At 35.3% G+C, this 21,970-nt stretch overlaps 1 protein-coding gene across 2 annotated transcripts in view; it reads right to left on the minus strand.

Moving 5' to 3' along the window:
- Positions 1–21,970, minus strand: part of tpp2.S (tripeptidyl peptidase 2 S homeolog) — a 41,564-nt gene that overhangs the window by 11,738 nt on the left and 7,856 nt on the right. Inside the window, exons 6-24 of one of the 2 annotated variants that reach the window (XM_018249855.2) lie at positions 21,443–21,606; positions 21,134–21,288; positions 20,418–20,494; positions 19,806–19,933; positions 19,526–19,625; positions 18,364–18,512; positions 17,718–17,833; positions 15,093–15,264; positions 14,273–14,430; positions 13,828–13,904; positions 12,581–12,687; positions 12,028–12,182; positions 11,197–11,313; positions 10,603–10,703; positions 8,528–8,624; positions 8,024–8,161; positions 6,102–6,346; positions 5,352–5,430; positions 1,541–1,579 (exon numbers count right to left, since the gene is read on the minus strand). In XM_018249855.2, the coding sequence (XP_018105344.1) occupies positions 1,541–1,579; positions 5,352–5,430; positions 6,102–6,346; positions 8,024–8,161; positions 8,528–8,624; positions 10,603–10,703; positions 11,197–11,313; positions 12,028–12,182; positions 12,581–12,687; positions 13,828–13,904; positions 14,273–14,430; positions 15,093–15,264; positions 17,718–17,833; positions 18,364–18,512; positions 19,526–19,625; positions 19,806–19,933; positions 20,418–20,494; positions 21,134–21,288; positions 21,443–21,606 (2,374 nt within the window). The remainder of the gene's footprint in view (positions 1–1,540; positions 1,580–5,351; positions 5,431–6,101; positions 6,347–8,023; positions 8,162–8,527; positions 8,625–10,602; positions 10,704–11,196; positions 11,314–12,027; positions 12,183–12,580; positions 12,688–13,827; positions 13,905–14,272; positions 14,431–15,092; positions 15,265–17,717; positions 17,834–18,363; positions 18,513–19,525; positions 19,626–19,805; positions 19,934–20,417; positions 20,495–21,133; positions 21,289–21,442; positions 21,607–21,970) is intronic. The other variant, XM_018249856.2, reaches the window with a different exon arrangement.

A 21,970-nucleotide genomic window follows, 5' to 3' on the forward strand; every position in this document is an offset into this window, starting at 1 on the left:
CAAAAAAGCAACATGGAATGATTAGAAAAAAGTTTATGTGGCTAAAAATGTATTTAAATTAATTTGCCATGTGGTGTTGATCCCCTGAACTGCATGTCACAATCTTGCTCAACGGAGGATCATATCCAGCCTGCTGGCCTCCAGATGGACTGTCATGGTTTCATAATTAAAATAGATTTCATATGAGCTTGAATCAATGTTCCTTATTTACATTTCACAAGGAAAAAACTGTCTTAATTAACCATTTGTCTCGAGTTAATGAGATTTTCCTAACAACATTGATGGTCCTCTAAAGATAGGAAAACAAAGTAGGAAACTAACTTTGCCCTATTTAGCATAAAAAAAACATAAAAAGATGACAGAACAAAACTGTGCTATTTGTAGATTAGCAGTCTATCCACACTACAAAGAAATCCCAGATCGGAGAAACAGCCTAATGTCAAACATCTACTTGACTTTACAATTAAACAAGTCTGTTGGCACCAGCCAATAAACCTAAAGGGTCTTTAGAAAATGTATAAGCTCAGTCTTCAAAATCAGGCTATGCCAGCACCCTAGAGCTCCTACACCCTCTAAAAACACATCTCAAGTGAGATCTTAAATACAATAGTCACATATCAGAAGCTGCATCTTGCTAAATAAATGTATTTTAAGTGCATAAAAATACATTCACTTAAAATCAGTGATACTATCATTCATTCATCTGTTTTTCAGCCACAGGCACCCCAAGAATATACATTAAAAAGATGACAGAAACAAGCTTCAAGACTTATTCTATCAATCTTTGAAACTTCAGAAAAAACTTTTTAGTTCGGACCTTATAAAATTCTACAACAAGCCCCAGAAACAAAATAATGCTAAATGTCTATTAAAGTGGACCTGTCACCCAGACATAAAAAGATGTAGAATACAAGTTCTTTTCAATTAAACATGAAATCCAAATTCTTTATTTTATTAAAGCGTTCATAGGTTTTGTAAACTCATTTAAAAATCTCAGCTGTCAAATATTGCCTGGCCCTCCTCTATGTCTTAGGCAAAGAGGCGGGGCAAGCAATTACTTTCACTTTCCGTTCAGCGCTTCCTAGATGTCACTACTTTCCCCACATTCCCCCCAATCTATTAACCATTTTATTGTGTAGCCAGTACATGGGGATGGACATCAGGTCCCCCATTCTGCACAAACAAGATTCTAAAATGATGGAAGACTTGCCTCCTGTCTGCTTGCTATAATTATGAATTCCCAGACTGATGGAAACAAGTTTCACATAATTTATACAGTGTAATTAAAGTTACTTTCGCTTGACTAACATGATAAAATAGGATTTGGAGTACTTTTTTTGGGTGACAGGCCCCCCTTTAAATATTTGACTCCCTTTTACCACACTGACTTTCTTTATATTAAACTGCATTTATGTTGACATACAGTACAATTGCCAATAATCGAATATCCTTACATCTCAAGGGCAAAAGCAAATTTAACAGCGGATGCCATATATGCAAAGATCACATAAAAGTTTTACAAATAACTGGTATGCAGTACCTTTTTAAACTTTCCTTGTCGCTTTGCTGCAGACTGGCCCTGGGAGTTAGAATAACATACTGTAAGAAAATATTCATACTCTTCTGCTAACATGGACTAGGCTTACTGAGGCACAGAGGTGCAACCAGATGGTATTCTGGTTGTCATCAATGTCTAGCCTATTTATAATTTGGATGGATCTATATAATTATCATAAACATATGATTTCATGCACTTTTGGATACTGCCGCCTAAAACAAATTATATGCCCAAATCATGCATCTGGTTGCACCCCTGAGAATATGTGCTAAAACAATCATAATACATAGAAATACTAATCATGTGTCAGAAGAAAAAAAAAAAAAACAATAAACAGAATGTATTTTTTGCCAAACATATTCAATAATACGATTCTAACTTCACTCCTAGTACATTGTTAAATCATCACTTTTTGCAAAATTTCTTGTGGTTTTCAAATGCTATTTAAAGCTCCCATGGCACAGACAATAAGTAACAGTGCTCTCATTTAAGGCCAGAAACACAAGAAAGGGAAAATATCTGCATGTTTATAGATTACTTGTCTATTATCTGAAAATATACAAGAATCATATATGTTTTATGCAGATGTATAGAAGGCCATAAGAGACATATCAACTCCACTTTATAACCGCTACTTCCCAAGCAGCAGCCTTTATATACCAGTGGAAACATTCTGACCTTCAAACGGACACCTCTATATTTCTATATCTACTATCCATTTGCAATAATAGAATCTATAGATATCATACATATACTAAATGGCTGTAGTAGTTGGTAACATACTAAAAGCAATAGAAAGATGTCCATACTGTATATATTTATAGGTGGTGTGCGGAACATATGCTTAAAAGGTAAATAACCTTCTCTATAAGGTAGGTTTTGCATTCACTTATCAAATGACCTCATCCAAAGAATTATCATTGTAAAGTCCCTTTAAGGTCAGTTGATAAAATATCTGATTTATTGCAGATAGAAGAGCTTGGGACAAATACATGCAAATGAAATGTCAGTTTGATAAACTGGGGTTGTGGTATAGGATACTAAGTGGGTGGTTTATTATTAAGGGTCAGGATCAGGTAAAAAATTCTTTGTCTCACACATTTATTTGTCCCAATGTGATTTACATAATGTAAAAAAAGTGAGATAAAGAACTTAAAATCTAATTTTCCCTAATTCTAACCATCAATTAATAATAAAACAGCCCCATAAAAAAATCAGTAGGCTTGCTGAAGGACACATCGCATATTATACACACTACTTGTCACATTATGTATAAGCATATACAAAGAATAATTGTCCTTTCTGGAAAATGTTTACATGTCACTGCTCCTTAGAAAAGCTTGAAAGAGGTTTCTTCCCACCAAGCGTTGGAGCTTAGGAAGTTAATATATAGGCATGAACGCTTGCAGTCACTGATGGTTGTCACGGAAAAATATTGGAAATGTAAGCTTCAGACTAAAACACTAAGGAGCACCTACTTTTTTTTTTAATTTCAATAAAAATAATGACGTTTCTGCTTATGTATAAAAACACATGAACTTCGTTTCAGTTTGTCTTTCAGTAACCAAGAGATCACAATAGACCCTTGCTATGTAACTATATCAGCACCATTTCAGGGACGTGGAAGAGTAAGCAACAACTATTTATTGATGAGTGTCTTCTCCTCACTTTTGCAAGAACTGAATTCCCTCTGAACATGTTACATGTCCACTCTCCTTGATTTTTTTCAATAGTAACTTGGGTTTTTTTGCCCCCTCTGACAGCTTTTAGAGTAAGATCCCACTCGCTTGCTTCCGATAACTTTACTCTGAATTAAGTGTTACTCTGTAATTGCACAAACCAGCAAAAACTCCCATGTTGTAACTGAGCACTCCATATTTACAAGTTATTGGAGGGACGAGTGTGTGGCCAGGACATGATGTGTGGTCAAAAACCTCCTTCAGGTTTACTGTTCTGCACAAAAAAAAACAGTTTCTAATGGCGAAACACTGAATATATAATATTTTAAAAATGTCCACATCCTAATTTGCATATTCAAATCCGAGAACAACACAAAGCTGCATAATCATTTGAAGCCTTTCAGCTGTTCATAATTCATGTAACATTAAAGAGGACCTTTCATGTGTAAAATGGATAGGTATATGGGATCCATTATTTGGAAACCCATTATCCAGAAAGATCTGAATTATGGGATTATTATCATCCACAGATTGCATTTTAAGAAAATAATTGTAATTTGTAAAAAATGAATTCTCTATAGTAAAACAGTGCCTTGCACTTTGCTGTCCATATTGGTGGCAACAATTATACTTGGTTTATCTGGATTTTATTTTAGCAGAGATCTTATTTTTAGAGATCCAAATTACAGAAAGATCCCTTATTATCCCTAGGTATTTGATACCTTAACATTTTTAAACCTAGTTTGACTGCCACTGGCTTCAGCCTCCCTTTAGCAGAACTTACTTTGCAAATACTGAGTGCCAGTTGTAAGCTCCTTCATTCTCTCCTGCACACTTAAATAACAATTCGATGCAGACATTTGTTAGAAATTATTTATGAACTACCATCAGAAATAATGGATGGCTAGGAATTCTTTCAGTAGATTTTATGTATGTACTGTATGTGTGCATATCTGTCTGTGTAAAAATTGCAAATGCTAAATAAAAAAACACATTTATCACAGATAATGTCAATAAGGTCAGAGTCTGAAAAAAAATCTCAATATTTTAATTTTGCTAGCATTTCTGCACACAATCCTGAGAATTTGACTTCTAAGGCCAGTGTCAGAAGGGTATTTTGACTGCTGCTGACAATTGGTAGAAAGCGGTGGGGTCAAAGTCCCTTTCTGCATGTCACTGCTCCTGATATTATAAAACAGAAAGAGTCCTGGCTGATGCACTTGGGAGTAGTAACAGGCAATCAAGGCAATGCTTTGGTGTTACCAGTGTTGCAGAAAGTGCACCTTACATTGGCTATCTTCATTGTCATTCAATGGAACACATTACAGTGTAATTTATCAATATTCCCGACCGTGGTCAACTGAAGTACTTTAATTTAGCCCTTTATTTGAAACTCGATCTAGATTTATTTCTTCTGTTTTTAACTGTTTATACATGCATTCAACGTAAGCTAGCCGTAAAAGAACAAATCCAATTTATTGGGCCTATGAGCTGAAGGAGAATAACAACACAGGTCACTTCACCAATACAGAAAATCTGACATTTTAAGGGCTGCATAAATGACAGTATCTATACATGCATCACACGCTTTAGATGTCCCAGTGCTATCTAATACTAAAATGAATCATGCAGTATATTTGCAATTTTTATTGATTTCAATCAATGTTTCAAAACAAATGGATAACTACATGTTTATTATTACTCTAGCTCACATTAAAGATAAACAAATGTATTACAGATCGATTGAAATCTATTCTTACCCCATACAATTAGCCTAACAAAATTGGCTTTTTACATGGGTGGCAATGTGTGTGCATTACATGGGTGGCAATGTGTGTGCATTAGATACCAACCAAAGAATTGCACGGTTAATTTTAACGCCAAAATGTTTTTCTTCAACTGAAATTTTCCTGAAATCATGTCTATATTGTCAAAAACTTCACACTTGTGTTTCCATGTCTGCTGCACAGTATTTAATATGCTCTTTAATACATAGTGTTTAATATCCTTTAAAATGGCAGGGGATCTAATATGGATCTTTATTTTAGGTCATATAAACGTGCCACTTAGTGAAAATAAATCTAGCATTAAAAATTATTCAAGGAAATACTTACAGCTTTCTTGCCAAGTTCCGTTTTGGCTAATGTCAGAGTACCAGCAAGGTAACAACCTGGCCCAGCACCTTTAGGTATTCTGTTAAGGCAAAGATGGAAGATCTATCAACAAGTGTATATTTAATTTAAGTGTACAATACATGGCATGCCTGTAATATTACTACAAATATACAGTACCCACTGCATTTGAAAGGTTGTTTTATTTTTTTAATCTTTTTCTCATGGTTTTACACAGAAGATAATCTGCCCTACTGCTGAATCCCTATTGTGTAACATGAAATTTCAGATATGATGAATTGCTCTTCCTAGGTGCCACATGACTGGGGGTTAATTCAGCTTGAAGCAGTGAAGCAAGACAGAATCAGATATTGCATTAGGCTGTTTTTCATTCACACAAGATGTCGGAGTATTAGGAAAACAGCAGCAGTTTTTTCCCCAGCACTACATAAAAAAACATATCAAAAACCAGGATACAAAATGTGAAAAATGTAAAATATTCTATAAACTCACTATACTGTAATATATGCTCCGAATTGTAAGCACTGCCAGGCACCTTGAGCACAGCAACAGGCAAAGTCTAACAACTTTCACAGAGCTGCATTGTCTTTATCAAGTACCAAGAATCATGGACCTATATTTATATTAGAGACAGCATATAACATATATTCCAAAAATGTATCTGTGCAATTCTCTCTGAAGACCAGTTTTCTCTATCTATACCAAATGACATGCTTTCATTAATATACTTACTTGTCATCAGGCAGCATTGTAACAAAGAATGGCTGACTATGTTTTGGCGGTAACGTCAGACTATTTGCCTTTTTCTTTCCCAAGAGGGCCATGCTGTGGGTTTCGTATATATCTAGACTTAAAGTATTGGACATTCTGTGAGAAACCACGAATGGCAGGTCCTTCAGGCGCTCTAATTCGCTTATTTGCTCATGACGAACTTGCATTCGGATTGTATAATCCCCCTTCTCCAGTTTCACTGAATACTAAAAAGAAAGACACTGTTTAAAAGGAGAACAAAGCTCAACAAAGAATTAGTCTAGACATGAAAAGCATATGATTTTGACTTCTGTAACAAAACAAGGCCTCCACGATCCTTTTGAGTTTAAATCTTGCAAAAAGTGCCATTATGTTCGGCTGCAACTGGCAACTCTATTGTTTACCACCTGCAAGCATTTATAATATGTTAACATATTTCATAGCATTGGACAATAAATGGGTATATACATTAAACGTACAGGTTACATAAAAAAAGCCTGTACGCAAACATATAGGTTGCATAACAAAAACAACAAATGATACAAGAAAAACTTGCAATGAATAAGTCAGCAGGGCTGCAAGTGTGCAATGATAAAACTGGAGAATATATGGAAAACATGCAAAAATGCAATTTTGATGATAGGGATGATAACCTGTACAGAGAGATAAAACTCTGCCATCATAGGTTGTAATTAGGTGTTCCCAAAAAAAAAGGGGGGGGACTATTACTTGCCTCCCTTGCTTCTCCTGCTCTATTAGAACTATTACTGCAGTAGGACCATGTGCTTTGGCAAATACTGGGTGCAGTAAAAGGAAATTTCTATTAAAGTGCACAAGGTGGGGACCTCAAGCAAAGCAGCCAGAGGGAATAATCAGGGAAGAGATGTATTCTAATTATTGCAAATATACATTTAAAGGGGCTCTTCACCTTCCAAACACTTTTTCCAGTTAAGATGTTTCAGATTGTTCACCAGAAATAAAGACTTTTTTTCATTTGCTTTCCATTTTTTATAATTTTTCCAAAATTGAAGCTTAAAGTTTAATGTTCGTGTCTCAGTCTGGCAGCTCAGTGATCCAAGACCAGATTCTGAACTGTTTAGTGGCTACAAGAGCCGTTACACTTCTCAACAGTATCTGTGGAATATTATTAACAATTGTATCAATTCTAACAGATGCCTTTAATGAAACTCAGGGTTTCTGCTCAGCAGGGAGAAAGATAAGAAATGTATCAACTAAACGTATAATTTTAGAACAGTTAAAGAGTCAACAACCCCTAGTGATGTGCATGCCAGCCAGAAACCCGTGTGTCGGGCTGGTTCCGGCTGGCTCCTGCACAAAATCTTCGGGTCACGTGTGGGTCCAGAATGAGCTCTTGTCCTGCTCTCCCCGCCCGCAACCTAGCGTTTACGACGCCTACATTTATAGACTTGTGCCTGCCCCTTTTCTGATTTCACTGCAGGGCGGGCGTGGATCTATAAATAGAGGGGGAACTGTGGACCGGGCCAGGTGTAAGTTGGGAGGGGGCTGGTTATGGTCAGGTGCTGGGTGAGAATTTCTCGACCTGCACACACCACACTTCAGTATTAGAAAATTATCACAAATAGAAAATAGAGTAATTGCAAAAAGTTTTTAATTCTTGTGAACAATCTGAAAACAACTAAACTTGAAAAAGTGTGAAAAGGTGAACAACCCCTTTGAACAACATCCTGAAACATGCTCGATAACTCAATCCAAAGGAAATTAAATTCAAATGGCTTACAGCAACCCTGTGGCAGTAGAATTTTATAAGTCAAGTGATTAGGCACCTACCAGTTAAATTCCCTAAAATATGCTCACAATTCTTCCGAGATAGACACGTGAGAGCAAGTTATTGTACATGTGCATATGCAATGGAAAACTAGTACCTGATGAGGGTAAGCATCGCCTGAACCCATCTGTCTTTTGTTCTGATCATAGATCATCCACAGCTGGCTGTCAAATTCAGATTCATACAACAAATCACTCAGTAAAGGGCAACTTGGCGTCACTTCTCCACTTTTAGGCTTTAAACAGAAGAAGAAAAAAATATATATAATCAAATAAAATATGTAAGCCTAGTCCTAGATATTGAATACCTTTTAAGCAGGCAATGTCTGGAAAGAAACACCAAATCTAAAATAGATGTCCTGCCTTAAAGGACAAGCTGACTAATGCCCCATTAAGCTAGAATGTGTACTAAATTAACCACATGCAAATGTTGTAAATAAAGCAGCCAGATAAAAGCAAAAAAAGTGTAATTTCATAACTCCAGCTGTTTTATTTTCTGTTGCCATGGACTTATACATGCAAGTAACAATCATGGAAATAAAATTCACAGGCCAAATGTACAACAGCATTACTGATCTACTCATTTGCACCACAGAACTCACCTGGTGAAAGTTGTAGGTTAAAACGATCTCATATAACTGCCGATTATTTGGCAATATATCACGGGATCCTAATGGTCTGGTTTTGGCACTGATAGGTCTGGAAATTCAGAATTTAATAATGTTAAATAGGGGTAACAGACCTGATAAATTATTGAACAAAGAAGAAACCAATCAATCTTATATTGATGCCTTGATAGTAGAACATAAGTGATAAAAGTACAAAAGAAAAGGAAAACACTACCGGTAATTCTGCTACAGAAGATATAGAGACTAATATGTGTGGGTGTAAAAAATAAATGGCAGTTTTTCTTGTCATCATAAACCATCTTAAGTCACCACTTAGTTTATCTTAAAGGGATACTGTCATGGGGAAAAACATTTTTTTTTCAAAACGAATCAGTTAATAGTGCTGATCTAGCAGAATTCTGCACTGAAATCCATTTCTCAAAAGAGCAAACAGATTTTTTTTATATTCAATTTTGAAATCTGACATGGGGCTAGACATAATGTCAATTTCCCAGCTGCCCCAAGTCATGTGACTTGTGCTCTGATAAACTTCAATCACTCTTTACTGCTGTACTGCAAGTTGGAGTGATATCACCCCCCTCCCTTTCCCCCCCAGCAGCCAAACAAAAGAACAATGGGAAGGTAACCAGATAACCGCTCCCTAACACAAGATAATAGCTGCCTGGTAGATTTAAGAACAACACTCAATAGTAAAAACCCATGTCTCACTGAGACACATTCAGTTACATTGAGAAGGAAAAACAGCAGCCTGCCAGAAAGCATTTCTCTCCTAAAGTGCAGGCACAAGTCACATGACCAGAGGCAGCTGGGAAATTGACAAAATGTCTAGCCCCATGTCAGATTTCAAAATTGAATATAAAAAAATCTGTTTTCTCTTTTGAGAAATGGATTTCAGTGCAGAATTCTGCTGGAGTAGCACTATTAACTGATGTGTTTTGAAAAAAAACAAACATGTTTTCCGATGACAGGATCCCTTAACTTAATTATCTGTGAATTAGTAGCACAGTGAGGGGTATAGCACATTTAGCACACATGGCATATTTCAACTGGGTGGCTAACAGCCTAAAGATTTGTGAAATCATGGTTGTGAAACTACAGAGGCAGTAAAAAAAACTTCCATTTCTGATTTTTTGTTATTTTTGAAAGATTTATTGTGAGATCTATTTACTGCTTTATTGTTCTTGCTTGGAGCCAAAGAACAGAAAGATCATCCAGGAAGAAAACCCACAGCACTATATATACAAACATAAATATCACAGCATGCCAAATTGTTGAGCTTAATCTCTTTTAACGGTCTTTCCACTTACTCTGACTAGAGATGAACTTCAATGACAGCTGTCTAGTTTTAGTGTTTATAAACAGTGCTTTAAATGTGTGCTGGCATGGGCTTGGCATTAGGCTCTGTTTGCTTGCAATCTGTTTGAGCACATATCAACCTAGAAACACTCCAGACTATGTATTGCTTTATAAAACAATCCATTTTCATCAAATGGCACGTTGAAACATAAATAAATAGTTCAACTCTAAATTAACTTGTAGGATGAAAGAAATTAGTATTCTAATATAAGTTTTCATTGGTTTTAATTGGCATGCTTTTTAGATTTCAACTTTTCCTTGTGCGACCGTTAGCGGTTAGCTTACAAAGCCTACTTGGCGTCTAATGTTTAATTACCCTAGCAACCAGGCAGTAGGTATTCAGAATGGAAAATAAATGCCTGAATAAAAGTAACAAAAAACTAAGAAAGATAAAAAATAAAACCTCACTGTTAATCTATTGTTTGGTTGTCTATGAACAACCAGACTTCATTCCAGCTGCAAATATGAAAACAAATTAAAAAGTTTCTTGGAATAAGTCTATCTACAAAATGGTAAAAGTTAATTTAACAAGTTATCCTTTAACTTTGTTTAATGTAAATAGACCCTGGGTTTTTAATAACAGGATGGATATAGTACTTTACTTTTTTTTTTTTTTACATACAGAGTCAGATGAAAAAAAAAAAAATCCAGAGAATAAATTATTGTTTATCCTTTAAGAAAGAATACATTACCGTAAGGTTTGCACCCAGCTTTTCAAACTAATACTTGGAGACAGATCTTCGTATCTTAATGTAGAAAGCAGATCAAACCTAGAAATCCCTTCTGATGCATGCTGTGAATAAAACATTAACAGTTAGTCTACAGTGCAAAATATTTTCATCCTGTAAAAAAAATAATAAAAAAATTAAGTATCTTGTAAGTATGAAAAGTTATGTGCATAAAGGAAATGTGGGAATGCCCCTAATGTTTCTTCTTTCAGATCATTATGGTAGATATTGATTAATTTAAAAAAAAAATTTAAATTACTAGGACTTTGATCGAGCTGCCTGGCATAAAAATTAGGGGCATCTTTATTAAAATATGAGATTAAAGTTTCCACAGAAAAATGTACCCACTTTCTTTCACTATTTGATAAATACAATTCTAAAAATCCCATATGAAATAACAGAAAGTGAGTGAATATTTTTGTGGTGAGCTCTTATTTACCATTTGGATAAATCTGCCCCTTAATGATTACATTCATATTTGTTTGTCCACTGGACAATCCTGTTTGGACCAGATTAGAGCAATTTGCCCACTTAAAAAAATAAAATAGATAGACTTACGATGTTTAGTTGAGGCATTCCACAGGAAATTCCATGAAATGAGATGGAATAATCGATGTTAACATCACTAAGACTAGCCCACCAACGTGCAATGCAAAATTCGATGGTTTTGCCGCTCTGGTAAAAAAAATGAGAGCATATTATTTATCAACAAAAAACTAGCATAATAAATGAACAAAGACACTAAAAATCAAGCATATTTTTTTTAAATGAAAAACCATACTCCATTTGGTGCATAAACACTATCTGAACATCTAGGAGAAAAAAAAATAGATTCTTTCGTTGCAGGAATTGTTTATACATGTAGCCTTCTCTGTAGCTCTGCCATATCAGCTAGGCTGCTGACTTCTCAGAATGTAAATATTTGATATTTGTCAGTTTAGTCTCAAACCTTTTTTTTTTTTTTGCACATTGCAATTCAGTCAGGGGTGTATAGAATCATACTTTGTGGATTTACCCATATACCTCATTTTCCACAAAAACACATTTGGCCAAAAGTCTTATCAAACCTTAGCCATATTAAGAATATTCAAATTTTAGCATGAATTCTGAACAAATAATTGTAGCGCATTGCTAATTATGGTCTCTAGCTATGTCAGCAGCTCACTCCAGCCAGAAATCTGATGATCTGTATTTTTTAAACAGTATAGTGTGATATTTAGACATCCTGTACTGTAAGGGGGACCTAAAATTTAACCAAACGGGTAAACAATTTGCTGGTAACCAACATGATCATTTTATACTGCCTAACATTGACCAGAAAAAGACATACAATAGACTTCAAAATGAAAACATGCACAACAATTCTTATACAACAATGTTATAACGTACCAGCACTGGAAATGCTTCAGTTACAGAACCTTTTTCTGGCAAAGAAGAAAATTTGTAGAATTCATGGCTCCTGTATGCCTTCTGTTTCACTAGTTGAACTGCATGCAAAACAAACTTGGAGGACACATCCGAAGAACGAGAAGAGACTGTGACCTCTGGCAGAGAAAAAAAGGGGAATAATGCTAAAAAACACCATTTTGTAGCCATTGTTTTTTTCTATTTTGCAGTTTGTAGGGACAACTCAGTTTTGCTCTCCAGTTTGTTTTTCAAATGTGTGGTTCGCCTTTTGTTAAGCTTGTATTTAAAAAAAAAAAAACAAAAAAAATAAAAACACTACTTTTTAAATTTTTCTAAGAAAGAGAACACTAAGGGATTTCATTGTAAGACTAAGGGCAGTGTGAGCTTCATGTGTTGCTGTTAATGCCCATCTTACCCTTGCTCATTTACAAAGCATTGCCAGGTTAAGAATATGAAGCATTTTATATACCACAGGAAAGTTTACAGTCTTAGTAATGTATTTTATACACATAGCTGAACATGACTTTTGACTTACCCGCCCATGTGGCACCCAGAGGAACTTCAATGAAGTGCCTCTGAATCTGGCCAGGCTTAAAATGCACATCTTTGCACTCCACATCATAGGCTGCATCATCTCTCAGCCTAAATATATAACTTTAATTAGTCAAAAATAATACTTCTGAGATTCCCCTGTAATACTTATAAGCAAAATTGAAGTAGTGGTACAGTCTATTTATCTTGATTGAATCTCACTTTTTATTGTCATTATGAAACATAATGCATTTACCTAAAAGAAGAAACCCTATATAAACGAGTTTCATTTTGCTTTAAAGGAGAAGGAAAATCATTTTATACTTGGATGTGCCAAAAGCTAGGTACCCCCAAGTGATTGTATTTACTTACCTAACACTCCAGGCTGGTGCTTCTATCAGGAGAAAACTGCACCGGCCCAGGGTTCTTCAGGTGAACACCACAGAGCGATCCTCTTCCTGCTTCTTCTTTCAGCTTGCGGCTGAGCATGTGCAGTAGAACGGAAAAAAAAGCCATACTTTTAACGAAAAAGCCGGCTATTTCGTTCTACTGCACATGCATCTGTCACAGGAAATTAAAAGAGCGAATATGCAGGAAGAAGATCGCTCCATAGTGCAATAAATACCAATATAAACATTGTTTAGGATAAATTGCACACCTAACAATGTGACTAAGGTCCAAATAGAGTGCAATATTACAAGCAATTACATTGCTTAAATAGGAATAGAGAAAAGTTATTCTGTAATTCATACTAACTATTTAAAGCATCCCTCAAACATGCTCACCCAATGTTATAATAAAGTTTCACATAAGCATTTTTCCAACATAAAAAAAGCCACCCCAATTATTTTGATTATATTTGAATCTTAAGTTAGTGCTTACTCATCACTGATGCAGTTTAGAGTAGAATTCAGCTTCAAGTGCAATTGCTCATTCCAAATCTTCTCCTTCGGAAGAAACTAGGCATGCACTGAATTACTTAAAGCAATGCTGCCATGACGCCTCCTGACTTTATGTCAGACTACGTTGCATGAGTGCAGTTGGGGTAAGGTATGGCAGCACCCTCTTAGTTTAGGGTTGCCAATAAACCCAAGACTTGATAAGCACTTACTCTGGATGCAATTAAATGATTTTCGGAAAAATGCTTAATTTGGCAAGTTTTATAGTATCAGAAGGCCTTTAATGAAGACAATGTTAACCTAATTTAACTAACCTAATTTTGATTAAGAAGAGTACAAAAAAAGCACTTACAGTGTGGGAATGATGACTGTAATAGGTACTCTAAACAAGGGTCTAGAATTTGGTGCAGATACATCATAACCACAAATCTGGAAAAAAAAAAAGAACAGAAAAAAAAGGTTTTTGCTCTTTAAGCAAAGTAAGAACAGTGTTTTACATTCGTCAAAGATCCTCACTTTGCCGATTGAACAGATTTATATCACGTAGAACATGATGTTTGGTATGCACAATGCTGAAAACAACAGCCTCTGCAGTATATATATAAAAAAAAATAAAAACAGAAAATTATAAGATTAAAGCAATATTTAGGAGGACTCTTTGCCAATGAATGCTTTACAATGCTTTAGACTGAAAAGATCTTTCAGAAATTAAATTTAGATGAAATCAAAAACTGTGATGAAACTGATGATAGATGAAAATAACAGGAAAAAGGAAATATGATATCATGTAGGCCTACCTCAGTATAATGAGCTCCTTCTCGTAGGCCACGTGGATCTACACGCACATTAATGTGTCTGCACTGATTCATCAATTCTAAATGGCTAGGATACTGAATCCAGGATGCATTCGACGTCAGGGCTAAATGAAGTTGTAGCGATATTCGTTCAGAGTTTTCTGTATGTAAAAATAAATAAATAAAAAGACCGCTTGATTCAGATGATGACAATATTATTACTGCAATACACACTTCCATCAAATCAAAAGGAAGGAGTTGTTCTTGGCTGGTGACAACAGGATGCATTTGTCTAAAATGGCAGACTAAGTTTGATTCCAGTTAGCCCTACATCATCAATTTTCAAGGGAAAATATGTCAACATTTTGCCCAGATGGCAAGAGGTGAAGTGGAAATACTGGTTAACTGGATAGCACTGGGTATATTAATAAAGGTATGTAACCTGCTATCCAGAATGCTTAGGACCTGCAGGGTTCCCAGAGAACGGATCTTTCCATAATTTGGATCTGCATAACCATAAGCTTCTACTATAACATCATGTAAACATTAAATAAACCCAATAGGGTGGATTTGCTTCCTATAAGGATAAACTATATCTTAGATCAAGTACAATGTACTGTTTAATTATTACAGAAGAAAATAATTTTTAAAAATGTATTATTGTATTATTGGGTAAATTGGAGTATATGGGGGACAGCCTTTCCTAATGAGAGCTTTCTGGATACCGGTTTCCGGGTTAACAGATCCCATGCCTGTACACACGATATATTCCTGCATGATTGATATTCGTTTTTAATTGTCTTATCCCTGCTTTAAGTCCCACCTGTACTTTCTGGAAACACTGGCTCAATGCCCACACCATGATCAGAAGGTGCAGAAACCTGGACAGGATCCCTGAGGTAGATTCCACGGCTGTTCCCAACTGTAACTGTAAATCCAATCTTACTAAGCAGTGCTGATGAATTCTGTATGAGGTAGTCATATGCTTTGTCAACCTAGTTATATAAAAAAAGGATGGAGTAATCAGTTAAAAAAATAATACCACAATCTACAGATGTAAAGAAGAAATGCTGAAATATTTATACTAAAAATTGGAACCAACTTTCTACATCCAACAATTGATCTAACAACAGTAGTGGCAATCATGCTAAATCCAAGAACTAGTAATACAGAATTCTTGCTTTTTCCTCACTAGCTGCTGCTCAGCATGCGCAGACGAACCCTTTGCAAGCCTAGAAAACGACATGTTGGTTATATAGATATGGGCGAATATGACCCCTTTCACTCTGCCAAAACATTTCCGAAAGAGAGAAAAATTTGCCATGCATTGAAGTCTATGGACAACAATTTTCTTTTGACACTCAACATTTTATTTTTTGACACATAACATTTTTTTTTACCCACTGGAGGCTATAGGCATCTTTTTCGAGGCGAAACCTGGCGAAATATTTTGCTCATCACTACTGTTATATGATACAGTCAAGGCTGATGCTGCACGTGCATATGAAGACTTGTAAAAACTCTGCTCATTCGGAAGGAGAGAAAATGTAATCTACTGTATATAATAAAAGCTAAGTGGTTGTGGAGGAAAGAATTGTTGCAGTTTGAGTGGCTGTGTCAGTGTCTTTGTACTGGCAAACAATAGTTACAATGAGTTTCCTTAAAAGGAAAAGTAATGAAATGCATCTGGAAAGGATGAATTTAGAAAACATTAATTTATAGGCCTTTAAAAGTTAAACATAGGCATGGATGCTAACACTGCCTACAGGTTTCATTGATAATAACAAAAATAAATTAAAGGAAATTGAACTCGGAAAGGCATACAACAGATTTTTGTTCTTTTTTTCATTTTGTCAGCAAAAAGAGCTGCGGCCAGACTGCTGACTTGCATAGTTTCACATAAGAAAACTCCCTTAATGCTGTGCTTGCAAGCAGGTAAAGTTTTAGACAGACAATACATTTCATAGCTGTGTGAATGCATATTTTGACATATGTTGGCAACTTTAAAGTGGCTTGATCATATTCAGACATCTACCAAGGAGTCTACTGCCAGTAAATGTATTGCCCTCAAATGGTTTTCAGCCAACGCTGTACAGATTGGCATATGGAAGACTCTCCTAACAGAGCATTTTACATCAGCCCTTCTGCTTTATGCTCAAAAAGGAATTCTAGATAAAGTTTACGTTAATAAAGTTTGGCAATGATGGTCATGTTTTCTGAATAATTTTGCAGATTTCAATGTATGAGATTATGGGTTAATATTGTTACATGATGTACATATAAATTCTGTATGTACCTCGATTAAAGACTGTACAAACAAAGTGGCACTATGTTTTGCTTACTCACTTATATTTCAGTATTTATGTATATTTTTTTATTTTTGACTTAAAAAGAGATAAAAAAAATGTTTATTAAAAAAACAAACAAACCAAAAAGGTTTGGTCTAGAACCAAGTTTGTGCACAGGGTATTTGCAAATTAAAATGATATGGACAAGCAAAATTTATGCATTTCATGCCCAGTTTTGCACTTTCACGCTCTTCAATACTTCTACCTTCTTAATGTCATTTCTCTTACCTTTTGCTTTTTTCTTCTGCTCTACCAGTTCCCCATCCTACAATTTTCTCTTTGTAATCTACTCTTTTCCTCTTCTGTTCTCTCTGTAGTTTGCTCCCTTCAACTCTATTAAAACCTTTCCTCTCACCCTCGTTCTATTCTGTTCTGCCCGTTCCCCATCTATTCTGCCATCTTTGAATAATTTAACACCACTCGCCATTTTACTATACAGGGTATGCGTTTGTCCAGGAACCAATGTACTGAGCATACACAGCCCGATTAGCTACCAGAAATTTGCTGAAACGATGGAGACATTGAAGATAACCCCGACTGGAGTTCTCTTCAGAAAACTGGACCTCTGAACCCTTGTAGAGGACTAGTAACATTAAAAAGTGAAACATTTATAAAGTTTGCATCTGTTCATTGAGCTCCTACAAATAAACTATTTCATGACAAAAAATGTTTTATTTTATATGAGAAACGTTTCAGTCTGTAGTCCCATAAAGAGTCATGAATGACATTATGACATATGTTTATCTGCACATGTTGGAACTAAACCCACTGTATTTTACATAATCTATGTTATCGGTTGTGTAAACATGAGTCTTATTGCCTTATTTATCTTGAATTGCTTCCCCCATAGCTAAACAGAGGCTTATTTAAATAAACTACAGCAGTGGTTTTTAGAAGCAAACACAATTTATTTTTACCAGTGCATGACAAAAGTTAATTATATTTTAATAAACATACAACAAAACACATTTCTTGGTGTTACTGTGCATTTAACTTTTAAACACAGACCTTATAGGAGAGTCTAGTTTTACATCTATTTCCTTTCAAAAATTTTAAATCAAGCATTGGATACAATTAAAAATGACAAATATATTCCATACCTGAATAATCCCATGTCCTTGGGCAAACACTTCAATGTTTTCAGCCTTCATAGCAGTATTTTCCAGTGCTCTCCTCACTGAATTTACAGTGTACGGTATGCCATTATCTTTAAGACCTGAATTAGAGGAATATGAAATATAGGATGAGAAGAACACCTAAAAACCTGTCACCTCAATGGATGGCGAAATGTTACTGACTTTTAAAAGAAAACGCCACTATTTTTCCTTTTATAATAATTAATTTTTGGATTTTTATTTAATAAGTTTTGTCTCCAACAACTGTATTTTCTGATTAAAGGGAACAGTTCACTATAAAAATAAAAACTGGGTTAATATATTGTGCAAAATAAAAAACGTTTTCAGTGTAATTACAGTATAGACCCATGTGCCCCCCCCCTCAAGTTGCTGATTGGTTAAAGTACAGAAAAAAAATCTATTTAGGTTGAAAGATTTTTAAGTTTTTTTTCTGCTAATTTTTACAAATCATTCTATTAAAGGTTACAGTAGCATAGAAAATACAAACCCTATGGACTGATGATTATTAGTATGAGTATGAGTGTTCTGAGATTCCTACTCTATGGCAAAACACTAAACAGGATTAGCTGGAAGTTATCGCAGAGCAATTCTACACAAACACACACTTTACCTGATAATACTAGAGCAATGCCTCCACAAGCATTAGGAGAAGACATTGATGTTCCATTCATAAGCTGTGTTCCCCTTAGAGTCCAATTTGGGACAGAAGCAATAGCTCCTCCTGGGGCACTTATGCTGACTCCTAGGGCTCCATCAGTACTAAAAATATAATGAAAACATTAAAGTGGAAGGCATAATAATTTTAAGAAAATAGAAAGATTATAAAGGAAGTGCAACAGCAGTTTCTAAACAAACCATAGCGATAAAAATCTATTTTAAAACCTTGCACCTTATTTGTAAGATATGCTTCATGGAACAGCTGTAATCTGTAGAAGTTCATTTAGATTAAAGGACGAGGAAATGTAAATTCAATGGGGTGCCAATATGTTAGGCTTCCCCTCAGTGAATTGAATCAATGAACTGTTCCCCATTCCGGTGCTGCCATTCTACTATACTATAAAAAAAATACACAGGTACAAGAACTCCCACAAACCTCCCAGCAGCACCATCTTAACTTGCTTTCCCAGTGATTCAGAACTGTGGGGCACAAACTTTGCCACTGAATTCAATGGGGGTGCCTTACATATTCGCACACCACAGGGCATTTAGGTTTTTTGTCTTTAAAGGCATACTTAACATATTACTATTTTCCCCTTTGTATTTGCCTAATGGAACTATTAAGAGGGGACTGCATTACTGTTAGAGACTCTATGACTGCTACAATATTTTTCTAAATCTTCTTGTAGAGTCATACTGGCTAGCCATGGCATTGTATACATTATATACCATTGTCCTTAGTATCACCAAACCAAAAGACTTTCTGTCGATATTTGTTACCTGTTAAATCCTATATGTGTAACCTGTTAAAGCCTAAAGAAATAAAATTGCTTGGAGAGTGGTACAGCCATCAGAAGACTAGCTATGAACTAAAATTGCTGGGTGTATATGGTAAACATAAGGAACCTGGCAGAGAGTAAGCCTTAGAAATAAATTCTCCTAACATTAGGGTACACAAAGCAAAGTCTTGCATGTTACTTCAAGCAGAAAATTGTAATAATACAACTGCAAGAGAAAAATAAAATCTAAAAAGCAGTTGATGGAATATATATATATGTACAATCAAGAATGAAGTGAGACAAAAAAATAACAAAAAAACCCAACATTTATCTTACGTAGGACCTCTGGAGGACCAAGTGTACTGATTAGCAGGCAATTTCTCTCTAAGGGAGTACTCTGCCACCATCATATCTGGTGAAACATAGGCGCCCACACCTAAAATGAAAGATATGATACAATGCTAGTAAAAAATGTTCTTCGTTCTTAGTCTAGAACAAAAATTACAAAACAAAAATCATACAACAGTAAACTATACTATGTCAAACTGAAAGGCTTAAGTCTTGCCCTTGAGACAATGTTAATAATACTCCTACATGGGTAGCTGGTGAAACATACCTATCACACTTGAAGTAGTTCCACCTGGGCAGCCTACGGTAGTAAGGCACGGACCATTGTTTCCAGCACTTGAAACATATATGATGTTGTGCTTCCACACAGCTTCATTAATTGCTTCACATATTCTCCTATATAGGAAAAAAAAGTTGAGTAAAAAAAGGATTATAGGGTGTGTGTTGTTTTGAAGTAAAAAAAAGTATTATAGTATTATATGTGTGTGTGTGTGTGTTTTTTTTTTAACAAGGCAAGAATTTATATTAAAAAACACTGCACTGAAAACCTGTTTCTTTTTCTAATAAGTAATTTCCCATAAAACTAATTAAGACTGAATCAGCATACATCTAACTGCTTTCAAATTTGGTAAATGTATACATTAGGAATGCTGCAAACCCTGTATTCAGGGGTTTGGCTGAACCCCATAATCATCGGGGAACGGATTTGGCCAAACACGAAACCGAATTCTTGACAGCACCGGAAATTCCCAGCATGTGACAAATTTTTACTGTCATTAAGGGTTTTGTTCTAGCTGAAAAAAGGCTAGGAAGCATCTGAATCCCAGACTGAATCCGGGATACAATGCATGCTTAGAATTGATTACATCTGATAACTTACCCAGAGTTAGGCCAGTGTGTTGCTTCACCATAGCTATAATTGATAAGATCACACTTGTATTTTATTATTTCAATCATCTGTTTAAATAAGAAAAAAAGGAAATTACGTTTTGACTTAAAAGGTTTCCATGGGTTTAGTCTAGTGGCATGACTCAAAAACCTACATATTAGCAACAAACACATACCTGAACATATTTGGGAAGGTAATAAAGTCATGAGCAAAATGCTAGCATATAAAACAATAGTCAGTTACCGACCCTTTAAAAACAAAGGCTGTCGAAAATAAAAACATGCAAATATAATAGAAAGCTGTATTTGCTTTTATGGATATGATAGTCAATTAAAGCCTTTATATAATAATTCATAAGTGTTACCACTAAATCAAAATTGTTATGTAGTGCTGTGTCAACAAAAATATACCACTAAATAATTGTCACCCTTTCCATACTCAACTGTCAATGACAATTGTTTTGATTTTTTTGGCTCATGGAACAATTCTTAGTTGTTCCTTAAATTTAGGAATTGAACGTAGGTTTCATGTTGGCCAATGATGGTTATGCATGAAATGTATGCATTACAAATGTGACTGGTAGTCAATGAATCCAAAAAAAAAAAACAAAAAAAAAAAAACTGTTTTATATTGTTTGCTAGAAATCTGTTTCAGAATGTGAATTATAACAAAGCAGAAGATCATGCTACATAAAAAATAGGCATTACCGCTCTAATGAGTCCTGTGCCGGTCTCCATTGTACTTAGCCTAGTGTCACCAATTTTTATGGCCAGAATCTGCGCTCCAGGAGCTACTCCATTTCTCTCGGGTTCATCAGGGAAATAGCCTGCAGCAATGCTGGCAACATGTGTACCGTGAGCACCTGTTAGAGGAGAATTCGGTCAATATCAAAGGCAAGCTACATTCTTTTTGATAAATAGGGCACAGAACTTCACTGCTAAAGGAAAGTGGTTGCCTTGGGTTAGCCCAAAACAACTTACAATGCCCATTAAACATAGAAATCTTTAATATTTTACCTCCACTAGTCACAACTGAAAGTAGGTTGCCATCGTCATAAATATTCACTGAATAATTCAGCATTTCTGATGCACCAAAGGATCCAAATTCTTGTGTTTCTCTGTAGCTCCCCAAAACACTACAAGCTTCTAAATTTCCGCATTCACTTGTGTCCATACAGACCCTGTAAAGATAGCAAATTGCAGTTATCTATTCCAATCATAAGTGAAAATAACTGGTTAAACAACACAGACAGGGGCTACCTAAGGTCTGACACATAAATGGATGGCATCAAATACATTCCGCAAATCTAAACTGTTTTTTAGGGATTCTCTTTCAGGTAAGGGACAGTGGTACTGGTCTGCACTGCCATTCGATTAAGAGAAAAGTGATACTAGACAATAAACCATACCCTATTCTACTGTTTCTAGGGTCAATCAGTTAGCCCAATATGAATTGCTCTGCTAAGCAGCTCAGTAGTCATAATTCCTAGATTTTTTTTAAACTTACTTTAACTTTTTTCATTCTTATTAGGTTTTTCAGAAATG

The sequence above is a fragment of the Xenopus laevis genome, chromosome 2S (genome assembly GCF_017654675.1).
Source record: "Xenopus laevis strain J_2021 chromosome 2S, Xenopus_laevis_v10.1, whole genome shotgun sequence".
Lineage (NCBI taxonomy): Eukaryota > Metazoa > Chordata > Amphibia > Anura > Pipidae > Xenopus > Xenopus laevis.